Here is a 16,677-nt window from a genome sequence, read left to right on the forward strand (position 1 = left end):
CAGAAGGTGCGACAACTTCAGTCCGCAGAACTTGCCGAGCGCAAGCCTTCGCAGCTCCTCCGCCACATGCGTGCTCTCGCGGGCAACATGGAAGTCCAGGATTCCTTACTGCGAGCACTTTGGCTTCAACGACTTCCACCGCACGTCCAGGCAATTCTGCAGGCTCAGCTTACGCTACCTCTCGACCAACTCGCCAACATCGCTGACCGCGTCATTGAGGTCTCTTTGCCGCCGTTATCGCCCACCGTCCAGGCTGTCGCTGCACCGCCGAACACCATAGAGCTTGCGCGGCGTATCGACGATATCAACCGACAGCTCAGCTCCATTCAACGACGCCTGGATCAACACTTCCCGACGCGCCACTCGCAAAGCCGTGGCCAGAACACTACCCCGTCGCAGCAGCCTGGTGACGACGACCGGTGTTACTACCATAGACGCTTCGGGGACAGAGCACGGCAATGTCGACCACCCTGCTCCGCTAGAAATCAGGGAAACGCCAACGGCAGCTCGTAGCCACGGCTGCGAGCTGCCAACCTGGAGGCCGTCGCATATTCGTCACTGACCAAATTACAAAGCAGCGGTTCCTTGTCGACAGCGGTTCCGACATTTGCTGCTACCCGCGAGCCCACCTTCAAGGTCCCCGTCCTTCTACGTCTTTCGAGCTCAGCGCGGCAAACCGGTCCACTATCAAAACTTACGGCTCGCTCCGCCTGCACGTCCAGCTGAAAAACCTACGCCGTGACCTTCATTGGAATTTTGTCATCGCCGACGTCACGGAGCCAATCATCGGCTCAGACTTTTTGGCGCACTACAACCTCCTTCCGGACTGCCGCCACGACCGTCTCATCGACGCGACAACGGCACGTTCTGCGCCAGGACAGCGAACGACTACCCACGAGCCAAGCATCAAAGTACTTAACGTCGAACATAATTCGCCGTACCACGCCATCCTCGCCGAATTTCCCGGTTTGACGCGCCCCAGCGGGTTGCCACGCGACGTGAAGCCTACCACCTTGCACTACATCCGGACCACCCCAGGGCCCCCGGTTTTCTGTCGCGCCCGTCGCCTTGCCCCGGACCGCATGCGCATAGCCAAAGCAGAGTTCGAAGCCATGCTCCAGGAGGGAATCGCCCGCCCCTCCGACGGCCCATGGGCCTCACCACTTCACCTCGTCCCTAAGAAGACCGAAGGCTGGCGGCCCTGTGGGGACTACCGTGCCCTCAACGCCCGCACAATTCCGGACAGGTACCCCGTTCACCACATACAGGACTTCGCACATCGCATTTCCGGTTGCCACGTTTTTTCCGTGCTAGACTTGGTCAAGGCCTACACGCAGATACCCGTCAATCCGGACGACGTCCCGAAAACTGCAATCATTACTCCTTTCGGCTTGTTCGAGTTTCCCTTCATGAGGTTTGGCCTGAGGAACGCTGGACAAACATTTCAACGCTTCATCGACGAAGTCGTCCGCGGCCTCGACTTCTGCTTCGTCTATCTTGATGACATATTGGTCTTTTCCCGCAACGCCGACGAACACCACAGACACCTTCGTCTCCTTTTCCAACGCCTCGACGACCACGGCCTTCTCGTCAATGTCCCAAAGAGCACGCTCGGCGCTTCAGTCGTCAAATTCCTCGGCCATGAAGTTTCACCAGAGGGAACTCGACCCTTACCTGAACGCATCTCAGACATGCAAAATTACCCTCAACCAACCACCGCTAAAGACCTTCGCCGTTTCCTCGGCATGCTGAACTTTTACAGGCGTTTCTTGCCACACGCAGCCGAGTACCAGGCTCCCCTCCATGATGCCTTGGCTGGTCTACGAGGAAACCAACCCATCACGTGGACACCGCCTTTAACAGAACTTTTTGAAAAATGCAAAGCTGCTCTTTGCACCGCCACACTTCTCTCCCATCCTGCGCCAGACGCTCCCTTGGGGCTCTTCACGGACGCCTCTAGCATCGCCGTAGGCGCCGCCCTTATGCAGCACGTAGACAACACCTGGCATCCCTTGGCGTTCTTCTCCAAGAAACTCTCGGCTCGCAAAACGACCCCTTCTGCGGCCAGTCCCACCGCCGAAACCACGACCCCCGCGCCGTCGAGTTCGCCAGCTAACTACAGAGAACTTCTGGCGATATACGAAGCAGTTCAGCACTTTCGCCACATTCTCGAAGCACAACACTGCACTATCTACACCGACCATAAACCTCTGACCTACGCCTTCTCTCAGCGCCGCGACAAGCTCCCACCGGTTCAGCAGAACCAGCTCTCGTTCATCGCCCAGTTTACCACCGACATCCAACATGTCAGCGGGAAGGACAACGTGGTCGCCGACGCGCTTTCACGTGTGGCAACTATTAGCCCTTCACAGATAACAGCTGATGTCCTCGCCGAGGCTCAGACTACGGACGCTGAACTGCAGGAGCTTCTTAAGGGCGGGTCCTCGCTACAATTGCAGCAAGTCCCCATACCTGAATCGATAAAGACTATCTACTGCGACATGTCAACAGCTCGAAGCAGGCCTTACGTGCCCCTTTCCCATCGCCGTGGCCTCTTTAACCAGCTACATAATCTCAGCCATCCCGGCATACGCGCCTCTGCACGCCTCGTGGCTGACCGCTATGTCTGGCCCTCCATGCAGCGGGATTTCCGCACTTGGGCGCGCTCCTGCATTCAATGCCAGCGCGCTAAAGTGACCAGGCATGTCACTTCACCACTCGGCGCATTCCCTCAGACCTCTGGTCGGTTTCAACACGTCCACCTTGATATCATAGGGCCCTTGCCTCCAGCTGGACGCTATCGCTACTGCCTCACCGCCATCGATTGGTACACTCGATGGCCTGAGGCATGGCCCCTCGAGGGAATCACTGCGGAAGACGTCGCCTCGGCCTTCTTCGCCGGCTGGATTGCCCGCTTCGGGCCCCCTCGCCGCGTCACCACCGACCATGGACGACAGTTCGAATCGCACCTTTTCCGGCTGCTCGGGCTGACCATCGGGTTCGAACGCTCGCGGACCACCAGCTACCACCCATGCGCCAACGGGATGATCGAACGTTTCCACCGACAGTTCAAAGCAGCCATCATGTGCCACCCGGACTCAACCTGGCCTGAAGCCATCCCAGCCGTCACCCTAGGTCTTCGCGCCACCTTTAAGCCCGACATTCAGGCTACACCCGCAGAGCTCGTCTACGGGGAACCTCTCCGCCTCCCAGGCGAATTTCTCGCTGCACCGCCATCCACCACTGCGACGTCAGATCCCACCGATTTCATCGCCCGGCTCCGACGCACTATTGCTACCCTCCGCCCGTCACCTGCAGCTCACCACTGTAAGACCGCGCCCTTCGTCTTCAAGGATCTGGCAACGTGCTCATACACTTTTCTCCGCGACGACACCGTCCGCCGGCCTTTACAGCCACCTTACAGCGGACCCTACCCAGTTATCCGTCGTGACGACAAAACCTTCACCCTGCGCATTAAAGGGAACGCCATCCGTGTCTCTATCGACCGGCTGAAGCCGGCCTACACCGATTCCACCGAACCAGCGAATACCAGTACACCCACAGACGTCCATCCACGACCGCCGACATCGCAGCCTGCTTTCGTCACCACGCGCAGCGGACGTCGCGTACGCTGCCCAGATTTTTTCAAGCCCTGGGGGCTCTCCACTCCGCGGGGGGGGGTGATGTGGCGACACACTCTGCGCATATTTCTGCGCACCTTCCATCTTATCATCTGCCCAAGCATACCACAGCTGCACGCTGGATTGCATGGTCGATAAAGTATAGCGCCACTGCCATGCCACCCGAGGTATGCGTCACCGACGGTGGCTATAAAAACAGGCTGCCTGGCTGAGAAAAGCCGCCTTCTACCACCCGCTACTGTGACAAACGTAGCGTTGGTATGCCCGTCCGCTGACATCGTTCGCCGAATAAAGACGCGTTGCGTTTTTATGTTGGGATTCGTCCTTCGCTAGCCGCGACATCCCCACAGGCTCATTAGTCCAGGAACCCTCTGGCTTCGACTAAGGAGCCTTCCCACCTTAGGGTGATACCGGGCCTCGCTCGGGACACCGTTTCGTATAATAAACATGTCCCCAGAAAGTTTCTAAAATATACTGGGCGAATATTAGGTTCGACTTAACCTGCGGCCAATTAGTACTGGACGAGCAAGGGAACCATCAACGTGGGAAGCCATCTTCGTCATTACGCCTTAAATATGTTTGCTTGTTGAAACGTTGGCTTCAGGCTGAAGTTTTCCTTCGTCCCCCACTATTACTCTAGTGAAGTGCTCATATTGCAACCCCTTTGCCTTGCCTGAACATATAAAGTTTATTATTGTTTAAAGATGAAACCATAAATTGCGTTTTTCAAAGGATCTGCGAGTACTGGGCTTGTTTTATGTTTATTAAGCCTCCTTGTTCCATTCACGCAACCTTTTTTGAAGAATTGTGTGAAAGCAGTGTTGTCTCCACAACGTTCCTTGCTTTATTATGTAGTACTCTACTTGTGTCAATGCCTTTATTGCCGCGTCTGAATACTAAACGCGTAGCAGAAGTATCAACAGCAGACGATATAGACTGTAAAACTTAGCATAATGCTTTTTTCCCTACAACACGTGCCTTTTACGAATGCGTTATGATAAGAATAGGACATTGCAGCTTTAGGTTATCTTGCTCTGACGCTACATATTTTCCGAATACTTTTGATGTTTCTTTTATAATCAAGCTGAAGTCGTCGAACGCAGGCAGAAAATACGTATAGCGCGAAACACGACAAGCAGCATCATACGGTATTACAGTACGAGGGCAGCCCGACACAGATGTCGTTGTTTGAAGCTTCGCTGTCACTGCTTTAAAATGCACACTGAACTAGAACAGAAAAATTCGCTCGATTTGAGGCAGTTGTTTCTTTATATTGCAAACTAAGCGACTTACAGCATTAGGCATACGCGACCTATCCGAAAATTGCGGGCTTACATGCACTGGTATATTCGCCGTTGACAATAAACAATACATGCTTACATGCTTCACGCGTTTGTTCCTTGCTACTTGAGGCCTGTCTGTCACTTAAAGACCTAATAAAAATGTCTTTGCTTAAATCAGAGTGCTGTGCACGCAATCACCGCGCCAAAGAACGGTAACAAAGCGTCCAAAAAGAGACAGCGAACTAGCAGCACAACCAGCCGCCAAAGCTGCGGCCATCTTGCCCACTACGCAAAAATGACGATATCAGTTTCGATTTTCATAGCGCCATGGCTCGCTAGTGTACTTGGGTTCAGGCCGCCGCCACAACTCTTACTCTCATAAAGTTTCATATAATACTCATTAGAGTGAACGGTAGTTTCTGGCACTGCGATCGTTCAACCACTATGGGAATGGTGGAAAGTGCATGGTTTTCTCTGATCTTACAACTTGTGGATTGAGATGTTATTGTGGCTTTGTTCACTATGCTTTAGCTATCTTCATCCTCCTAAATTTCAAAGCAATCTATATTTTTCTAAGTGCAGCATACTCAGCGAACACTTAAAAACCCTGCTAATTGCAGCGGCTAAAAATGTCAAGGGGGACAAAGTGAAACACGCCAAGCGTCTCAACACGCTGGCTTGCCAGCGAAAATTCATAGGGGAATTCTGTGCCGCTTGTCGATGTATGCGTCCGTGATGCAATCCCTTCCTTTTCAGCTACGGAGGTGAGTGGACGCGGAATTTCGGGATCTTCACGAGCGGTCTCAGCGACCCCCATGGGCCGCACTAACATGATTGTAGGATTTATATTATTGTAACAGGAACAGGATTGATATTATTTTGCCGCATTTGCCAACAGGACGTGTCGTTCTGAACACAGTGTTCTTGCACGGAGATGTTCGAGCGCGGTCCTTCAGTGTCGAAGATATTGGGAATGGTTCGCACAAGGAATGGCTGCTCCCTGACGTTGTGGCTTTGGCCGTCTACAAGTCAACCACGTGTGTGCAGTGACATTAAACAGTCTGGAGGTGACGAAACGGTGGGCTGGATTGAAAGAACTTGAGGTCAAGAGGCGGCGCTGTCTCGTCGTCGACCCGCAGGAGCAACAGGTGATGCTCCGGCTTCATTGGTTCCTATAAGGCGTGGCAGACGACGATTTGTGCAAGGCGTTGGCGGTGTTTCGCAAAGTGACCGAGGTTACTTGTAAACGCTGGCGTGTGGAGGGAGCCAACGTGAAAGGTTCGACAACCCGGACTGTGCTCCTGAAGCTCAAGAGTGGTCTTAAAGTTGACGACCTGCCCCACCAGATTCGCGTCGCCGGTGAACTAGCCCTTGTTGGTGGCACCAGGTCGGCCTATGCAGTGCTTGCGCTGCCATGGTTCGAGACATGTACGTCGCGAGTGCAAGGTGCCACGTTGCTCACACTGCCGGCGTTTTGGTCACGTCGACGCCGAGTGCGTCCGTTCCTACGCCGCACTGACGGGAACAGCCGATGACGAGGATTCAACAGTGCACATTATGGGTGTGGCTGAGGCAAAGGACGCAGCGAAATGTAGTGGGGATGTGACCACAACTGGGCTACACTGCGGTGCCTCAACTCTAGCAAGTGAAGATCCATCAGAGGCAGTACACACAGCCTGCCGGACCCTGCAGCGATAACGGCTGAGGGCATAGACGACTCTGCACAGATGTAAGTTCTCAAGTAGCCTAAGCGTCCACACTAGTTTTTAAACGGGGGTCCGTATATATATATATATATATATATATATATATATATATATATATATATATATATATATATATATAAAAATATATATATATATATATATATATATATATATATATATATATATATATATATATATATATATATATATATATATATAGTTTTTTCAAGATAGAGGGACACGTGAATTTGACGCGACCGGCGGACTTTATTTGTTAGGCAACGAGTCCAGACGTACACGCTTAGCTTCATCGCTCATTTCTGTCTCCGTTCTAGCGCTCCCTTTCTCGCAAATGTATTGTCACTCGTCAGGGGTTTCGATACAATTCCACGCCCGTAAGCACCGCGAATTCACCTAAAAACGACATGTGGGTTGAACCCGACCTGTATAGACTGAATTGGCGCACTGGCTCACGCGTTCGGTTTTCACTCGCTCAGGTGTTAACGGAAAGTCGCTTATTATACCACTCAAGGAAGGGTTTTTAATATACGGCAGTTGCCAGAAAAAAATTCAACAGCGCAGTGCTAGGCTACAGAGAGCAGTCCTCAGTGCCACGTGCGCAGTCTGTCTTTGGTCGGAATGCCAACGGTGGGGAAAAACATTTATTAAATCACTCCGCTCAAGGGTCTCCTCATTCCAAATGGCTGGTGTTGGATTTAGAGCGTTGAACACAGAATTTCTATAACACTTGCGAAACGTTTTCATCGCCTTACGATTAAATTTCGATCTGATTGAACGCCATTTTGTATCCTTCCGTACACATCTTTCCCTGAAAGTTCGCTGCAGGGAAATGGTGGATTTTGTCTAATTCCTTTATGTGAAAACTGGACAGATGTAAACAAAGAATCATCATTTCGGCGGCACAATCTGAAAGCGAGCAAAAGATGAAAGCGTCACTATGGGTGGAAACCTCCTTGCTAGAGACTACTTCGCTGCACCTTTTCTTTTGCCCTCAGGCGTATTTGTAAGAACGGAAACGGTGACGGGAAAAATTTTCCTTTACATCCGTCTGGGCAGTTAGGCATCCTGTCAGCATGAGTTCAAACGCGAACATTTAGAAACTCCTTCAATGTGTTTTTCTCTCGTTTGCAGGTTCGACTGCATTTCTAACGGTGGCCTAATTCGGACTTGGAAAACGTGCACTTGGGTGAGTGCCATGTTTCTAAACCGGCTGCAGAGCGAGTAGGTGTTGCACTTGCATGCAATCACGTATAAAGTGCGTTCTCATCAGTTACTTCCCGTTCGAATTTAAACCACTGCTGATGGTGAAAAGCCCAGTCGCGGAGACCAAGGCGCATCAGTTACGGGCGCGCAGCGCTCTTTTTGCGAGGTACTGGTTTCTTGTGTTTTAATTCCGAAACAACCATGTTTACGGGGCTCTTGGTGGCATCTCAGAAAGTAAGTAAGTAAGTCAGTAACTAAGTAAATAAGTAAGTAAAGTAAGTAAGTAAATAAGTAAGTAAGTAAGTATGTAAAGTAAAGTAAGTAATTAAGTAAATAAGTAAGTAAGTAAGTAAGTGCTTTATTTCCCATAAATAATATACATTTCAATATGGACAGGCCTTGAGGATAAAAAGCTGCGTCGGCAGCTTGACTAAGTTCTAAAACTAATTTTATGGCAGCCGCAGGGAGAACAACAGTGCATGATAAATGGTAACAATTAAGCAGAATAAGACGAATAAAATAACACAAAAACAACAAACCCAACAAATGGTAAACCAAAGCAAGTTGCTTAGCTTAAATAATATTAAGAAATCAGCAGTAAAAACCGGAAAAAGGAACGACACTCAGATTAGTCATGACTAGTAATAGCAGATGACGTAGCAAAAGTAATATTGTGATCAGCAAGTACAGAGTATTAGGCATAAAACCAGCGCTAGCAGCAATAATAATTATACAGACTGGTTAACCAAGACTGCAAAACATCGATATCATCTGCGATCAGTGTGTTGAGCAGGACAGGCAGCGTATAAGCAATCATTTGCTTTCCGGAATTAGTACGCGGGTGCGTTACGTACCAGTATTCTGAAGATTGTGTTTGATGATGGCGCATGTTCTGTTTAAGGTTAGCTGTGGAAAGGATATAACAATTATTCGACTTACACTCCCTAACGTATGCACGGACTTTCCTGTAAGTGTATAAGCGATGCACTTTGTGTATTTTCAGTTCTTGGAACAGAGGTTCACTTGGGGAGTCCCGTGGTACATCAGACATCACACGGATAATTTTTTTTTTCTGAATCATGCATAATCTACCTATATTTGTGACAGGTGTGGTACCCCAAACAAAGCAGCAATAATTGAGATGACTGATAAAAAGGGAGTTATATATAAGCGTTTTTACATTAGTAACTCAAGGGACCAATTGCAATGTATGCTCACTGACCTGGAAAGACAAAGCAGAAGAGTGGGTCTAAAAATTAATCTGCAGAAAACTAAAGTAATGTTTAACAGTCTCGGAAGAAAACAGAAGTTTACGATAGGTAGCGAGACACTGGAAGTGGTAAGGGAATACATCTACTCAGGGCAGGTAGTGACGGCGGATCCGGATCATGAGACGGAACTAATCAGAAGAATAAGAATGGGCTGGGGTGAGTTTGGCAGGCATTCTCAGATCATGAACAGCAGGTTGCCATTATCCCTCAAGAGAAAAGTGTATAATAGCTGTGTCTTACCGGTACTCACCTACGGTGCAGAAACCTGGAGGCTTACGAAAAGGGTTCTACTTAAATTGAGGATGACGCAACGAGCTATGGAAAGAAGAATGATGGGTGTAACGTTAAGGGATAAGATAAGAGCAGATTTGGTCAGGGAACAAACGCGAGTTAATGACACCTTAGTTGGAATCAAGGAGAAGAAATGGGCATGGGCAGGACATGTAATGAGGAGGGAATATAACCGATGGTATTGAGGGTTACGGAATGGATTCCAAGGGAAGGGAAGCGTAGCAGGGGGCGGCAGGAAGTTAGATGGGCGGATGAGATTAAGAAGTTTGCAGGGACGACATGGCCACAATTAGTACATGACCGGGGTTGTTGGAGAAGTATGGGAGAGGCCTTTGCCCTGCAGTGGGCGTAATCGGGCTGATGATGATGATGATGTTTTTACATTGCGTGGAAAATTCCTAGGGAGAAAGCCAGTCCAACTGTGAAAACCAACTGTGAAAGTTTAGTTACAAGTGATAATATGTGGCTATTCCATGACATATCTTCGTCGAAAATCATCCCTAGGCTGTTTACTGAGCTGACTAGTTCAATTTTCTCCGAATTAAATGTGATTTCAGCAGGCAGCGTGGCATTTTTGTCTAACGGATTGGGCGATGTCTAACCCGAGATTAAATATTCGAGTGGATTGCAACATGTATCGCCCCAGTTGTAACGTTAAAGCCTTAACTGAACCGAAACCATAGCGGTGGCACTGTGACGGTAGGCGTTGCGCTGTCGAGCCCGATTTTGCGGGTTCGAACTCGGCCTCGGCAGCCGCATTTCGCTGGAACACAATGCAAAAACAGGCTAGGGGTGCATGCAGTGCGCGCGCGTTAAAGCTAGACGAGCGTTCAAATTAATTGGAGTCCCCTATACTGCTGCATTCCTCATATCATGAGACGACAACAAACAAGGACACCAAGGAAGACATAAGGGAAGTCACTTGTACATAATAAAAAAAACGATGAAATAATGGCAAAGAAAGTGGATGAAAAAACAACTTGTTTAAGACGTGGCATTGTTTTTTCACCCAATTTCATTGCCATTACCTTGTCGTTTCTTTATTGCAATTGGGTACAAGTAATTTCCCTTATGTTTTCCTTGGTGTCCTTGTTTGTTGACTTCTCGTAACATGATTAATAAAAATCGGGCTCCTCGCTTAACCCGCTTTCTTCTCCTGCTGTCCTCATAGTCATATCATGGTTGTGACACGTAAAACTTCAAAAATTTATATTTTAAGTAGAGATAACCACGAAATGACTAGACAAGAAAATATGATCACACATGCAACTACTTTAACTATCCGCATCTACAATCAATGGCGGAAAATAAGCGCGCCCTATAGGTACGTTACCTCCTTATGTTTTTGAAGCACGGTTGCTCCATTCCTACTTTGTATAACACCTGACGTATTAATAGTACTTGCGCGGTTTTTCCTTTCGCTTTTTTTTTCTGTTTTTGTCAATATATAGCTTTTTCAGTAGGTTCCAGGCTCAAAAATCTTGTTTATTAAATCGTTTTATTGCACCCGGAATCTCCATAGGTAACTCAATTGAGTGAATAGCGCACGTTACACTTTGAAATGTTCTCTATTTTATTTGCGTGTACAATGGCCTGCTATCGAATTGATGAAAGCCATGAAAATATAAACGCTCGCCTGCAAAAGAATAAGCAAATGCTGCTATGCCACGCGTCCTTGATCGTGTACCAGCCGAACACCCGCAGCTGTAAACAGTTTGAACGTAATTCTTTGGAGTGAAATTCACCGTTATTTTGAATCTCTGGTGTGTTTTTTTGTTTGTTTTTTGTACAGCCATATGCATAGCCGTGGGTTCCTAGGGCATGTTTCTTTACGCCAGTTATACAACGTGTGGCTCGCAAGTCCTCATGTCCCGTTAGTATGCGTGCCTATATTGTATCCACTCTCATGTCATAGTGGTAGTGCTGTGTGGTGAAGGCAACTTAAAACGAGAGGCCAAAAAGTTGGAGCAATATGTCAGCTTTCGTAACGCGCATGAGGTGCACATCATGCGAACTCGACCGGCGCCCATGTGACTTTGGTATGCGGAAATAAACCTTAAATGCTGCCAAAACGGTGGAATTCAATTTAAAACAGGCGAAAATATGTAATGCATCTACCCACAAGGTCATTGGAATAAAATCCCGAACACTATTCGAATAACCCTCCAAGCTCACAAGGACATTCCAACAAATCCATCTTTCGTCTCACTCGTGTGAAGCATAAATGCTCGTGCGTTATCGACACACTAAAGATGACATCAAGAAAAAAATATTTTATGCGGCTGGTGCCACCTCAAATTTATTGCTCACGAATATTTCTTCGCCCTCGAAAAATCGCTCGGACGTACTAAGCAAAAGAAAATTAAGATTTGGGGTATTCAGATTTACATGTAGGTTTTCATAATCAGCGCTTCTGTAGTCAATCAGGCAACGAATTTTTTCTAAAATCATTTGAAGCGTGCCTAAGGGAAAATAAACAGAAGCTTTATTTGTTCAAAAGTTTGTTCCAGAACTCTGGTGAGGCGGAACGACGATGAATTCTCAATAACAGAGTGCTTCGGAGAGGAGGCGTTTTGCTCATTATTTATAAGGTTGCTGCGCACTTATGTAATAACAAGATGAACGGCTGTCTTGCAAAAATATTAAATTTTTTTTTTACGATCGAATTTTTATTGACAGTATTACAGCAAATGGGCAATCAAACACGTGGTGTACAAAATGGGAGGTCAGGACGTACTCGTATTTCATTTTAAAGTGTGGGCGCTCTTCCCAAATAAAGAAAATGCAAAAATTATTCGAAAAATACTTTTGCTTCTAACTCGGCATATATGGAAAACAATCTTGATAAAAACTTTCATTTGTTCAAGAACAAATGGTCGAAGATCAGGTTAAAACACCCTAAGGTAGGAAAATAAATATATTGTCTAGATTCCATCGTTGTGTTTAGATACAACGACGGACACACACCCTGATTCTGAAGCAGTATTTTAGCGTCGTGCGAATGTACTAAAGTTTCGAGTAATGATCGAATCGAATGGTGACTATTTAAATTCGAATGCTTTTCGATTACTCTTCGAATATTTCCGAACGCCAGCTGTGCCCAAATACACGTACAATTGGAGGAAACGTACGATATATTTTCACCCATGCGAGCATAGTACAGACATAAAACACGAGAACTTGCACAGTAGAGCAGGCTACCGCACGTACATAGCCATACTTTGCAGGCTGTACTGCGGTCATTTACACTCCCTGAAGAGTCGTGTGCATGCGAGGAAACTACTTGCGTGCTACCTATGGTCCATTTGTGCGTTTAATAAACAACGCTTCACAACATACTACGTAATGACAGAAAGTTGCTAACTTTACAAATACAGGGATGTGAACGTCGTTTTATAACAATTTTGATAACGGCTGATTAATATTTCAAAACTACTGGATTCGATTCGATTGGCTTCTGGCACTGTTCGATTCGTATTTAATTCCGTCTAAGAAATCACTGTTCGCACACCCCAGCAGTATTTAATTGCCTATAAGGCATTATCAAGTCTAGCGAAATGCGTAGAAAATGACACGCTTAAGAAATGGAAACATGTCTAACGTTTCGACCAGCGTTCAGTCTTTATCAAAGTAAAAATAATCGGAGGAGAACATCACTTCAAATAGGCGTTCGGCTCACCTTCACTACTGCATGTGAATACAGTACCGTGCGGTAAAACACGCTTTCTAAATGCATCGAACATTTCTTTATATATTTCTCTCTTTTCTCCAGCTAGTCAACGCATTATCGTAACGCGGCGTCCTTCAAATATCAAATCGGTTCATTCAGGACGCACGCGCGAACGCTGACTACTGTATATCATACTCGAGTGCTTATCGGACGTTTGCGTGCGACTTGAAATGATGAGGGCTGGTACGAACTAAAGAACAAAGCCAGGTACGCATTTCCTTTAAACTTACGCAATGTTGTGACTCAAACTGCCTCTGTCTATCTATAGTGTCCGATGCAACCCGTCTCTGTCTATCGCAGCTTGATTTTGATGCGCGTCATAGCGAGGGACTCGGCGCAACGTGCAATCAGGAATTTCCAACGAAGAGTCTTGTTTATCGAGGGGTGTTGGGAGCTCGCAGCAGCGACGAGATTGTCTTTTGCCGCGAGGCCTGGCAATAGCGCATGTGTGTGCCTAGGTTGACATACTATGTATAATCATGGTAAGAGGCGGGGCAAATACTTGCAGGTTAAGATAGAAGCTTAATAAAAACTCAGGGACCGCTCAACGAGTGATGGAAGAAAAATAGATGGACTTATTTAAAAGAAAACAGGAAAGCAACGAGATGCATTAGAGAGCCAAATTGTTTAGCCACTGTTCTAGTTGAGATAACGATGAATTAATGGAGTTGGGCAGAAGATACAATGCATAGCACAGATAATTGTATGTCTATTACAGAGAATAACGCTACATGAATATTACAGAAATAGTACGAGGTAGGGTGATGAAAGTTCAAACAATGCAGGGATAAGGTGATGTTAACTGGTGAAAGACAGAGGTAACTTCAGCGCATTGCAAAGCACTGCCACGCATTCAATGCTTGTGCTGCCACTGTCATCTGCAATTTGGTTTGAGAGGAAAACACAATCGGGCAAGATAACTTTGCATGGAAAAGCCTTCGAAGCCTGAACATTTGCGAGTCGTACCACTGTCAGGTTCATTGCACTGCATGCACTGATCGACTCCACGAATTCTGCTTTCCTGCTTTCGTTGTTAGGTTTTCTTTATTTATTTATTTTTGTTTTCGCGGTTTCCTTATCATTTTATTCCGTCTGGATGTTTGTCTCGCCCAATGTCGGTTGCGGCATTCATATTTGCGCTCTTATTAGGCGATGTAAAACTGTTGTCCTGAAATGTTACCCAGACGAAAACCGGCGGTAATGTGCCTGCGAGGTAAACGCCTCTTTCTACGAGGGTTATGAAAGCACAAACTTCCTTATTGCAGGTGCCGAAGGTGGTTTCTCCCAGAGAAATGAAGCAGAAAACTGTTTTCTTTCGCGAACTTCCCGCAGATTTGGGACAGGCTTATCCGGAGAAAGGCGAATGAACTAAGCAGGCTTTGCCTTTAATCTGCCGTCTGGCCACGGCGACAAAATGGACAAATAAAAATAAATTGCATCTGTGTTTGGAGCCAGGGGCCATGCCAATTGTTTCCAACCAACCGCTACCCCAAACAAGGTTTTCACGTGCCTTAAGAAAACATATATGGCTGAGGCTTAAGCTTGCCAGTGCGCGGGTCTGCGATACCGCAGGTATTCGGTACCAAAAACGTTTTTTTTTTTTTCGAAGCACATGAAGTACTATTTCTGACACGTATATATCAGTCCTGATATTTTCCAAAGTTATTTCGTGATTTTTTTCCATTCTTTCAATATACGCGGACTTGTTTTCTAGCGGAGCAGCACACAAACTTACCGAACGTTTGTTATCACTCCCGATGTATGCTCAACAAAAAACAATGTAACTGGAGATGCCAGTTGGAGCACGTACACCTCGACAACACCGCGCAGAATATAGTGGAGCCGGCAGCACGCTCTCGCGAATCCCTCAACATTGTAGCAACCGAGGCCTCGCCTTTGTTCCCTCGCAAAGGAAATTCAATGCGGCCACCTCCCCACCGTTATCGGGCTTCTGGAGCCGCCGATGGAGGTTCAAAGGGTGAGGGGATAGCGGCGCACCAGGTGTTGTTCGTTTTCCCGACCGGTAGCGACGCCATTGCCGGAGCAGGCCGGCGTGCTGGGCGCTTAGCGGCGCAGGAAACAGCTTGTGCGGTAATCCCGGAGCTGCGCAACGGCTTCTCGACTGTTTACGCTGTCCGTCGCACACGCCACGCGCAGGCGGCTTGCACGGCGCTCTCACATGTTGGCACACAGGGCCTCAGTACCGAGCCTCGTTTTCGAGTGCCGGAACAGCGACTGCCCGCCGCTGCGGGCCGATCCGTCGGGGAAATTATTAAATGCTGTCACACTCGCATTCGCGACGATTGATTGATTGATTGATTGATTGATTGATTGATTGATTGATTGATTGATTGGATTTACACCCTTCCGTCACGACTAATCAGAGACTGTCAGTGTGCCAAATTTATATAAGTTTATTCGTAAATGTCGGAGCCCCGACAGAAAGAAAGATCGACGGGGTACGATGATCTTTTCTGCATCTCCTGGTGGGTCCTTGCAATAATGCAGTACTAAATTTTGATGTAGTGCACGGTCAATAGAGTCGTGTTTGGCTTTTATAAACAAACGTGAAATATTTGCTTGAACTATATACACAGTTTATTTATTGGCTGCATGATTATGAAGAAGAAAAATTCGCAGGAACTATCCATGATGATTGTCAATCTAAGCGAACAACCAAGAACGAGTGAGCGAGCGAGCGAGCGAGCGAGCTAACGAACGAACTAAAACTCAAAAGGCGACGCGTCAGGTAATCAAAGGGAACTTTAAGGGAAAGTCTGTAATCAAAGGGAACTTTACACCCGTTCGGTAAGCGAAGGGTTTTGGAGCTTCATATCAGTATGTTTTGTTTGTCGCTATGGGACAGAATTGGGATACTCAGATCGCGTACACAAGTGTGTACGCGATCTGAGTATGGGCTAACACCACGAAAGTATTCACGAGCTATGATAGACGCCTGTACTGGGGCGCTTCAGTACCGTTCCGCTCACATGATGGAGTATTACTATTGTTTGTGCGTTAGCACTCTCAGGGCACTTCACGCACTTCCCGGGGGCTAGATGCGTACGTATGTATGTATCTAAGCGGTGTCGTTTCTACCTGGGTCACGATGTAGGCCACGCTCGCATTGCTAGTGCATAGGGCTGCTGTGACAACGGGACGGGGTTCAAAACCAACCATCCGACACACTTGAGCCACTACACTAATTTCCAGCAAAATATCGCGGAGCAAGGAAGCAAGTGAACAGAAAGACGCTGGTTTTTCTGTCCACTTGCTTCCTCACTAGATGACTCAGCGAGTCCAGAAACAAGCGCGAGAGAGGCGCCCAGTGGCCGCATGATGCGTTTCTCAGCATCGGCACGCGACGGCGCGCCATGCATTTCGGAAGCCAAGCGCAGGCTTCATGGTGGTGCCGCTAGATGGCGCCGAGTGTTCTTAGGGAAATGCGAAAGAGGAATCGCGCTGCAGTGGACGCTTCATCCACAACTCGCTTCGACGGTAGCAATACGTTGTGTAGCTGTATTCATTCAA

At 47.5% G+C, this 16,677-nt stretch overlaps 1 protein-coding gene across 1 annotated transcript in view; it reads left to right on the top strand.

Moving 5' to 3' along the window:
• LOC135912824 (guanylate cyclase 32E-like) overlaps positions 1 to 16,677 on the top strand; it is a 265,613-nt gene that overhangs the window by 24,989 nt on the left and 223,947 nt on the right. Inside the window, exon 2 of the mRNA XM_065445365.1 lies at positions 7,783 to 7,837. Coding sequence (XP_065301437.1) covers positions 7,783 to 7,837 — 55 coding nt within the window. The remainder of the gene's footprint in view (positions 1 to 7,782; positions 7,838 to 16,677) is intronic.

This window comes from Dermacentor albipictus, chromosome 8, assembly GCF_038994185.2.
Source record: "Dermacentor albipictus isolate Rhodes 1998 colony chromosome 8, USDA_Dalb.pri_finalv2, whole genome shotgun sequence".
Lineage (NCBI taxonomy): Eukaryota > Metazoa > Arthropoda > Arachnida > Ixodida > Ixodidae > Dermacentor > Dermacentor albipictus.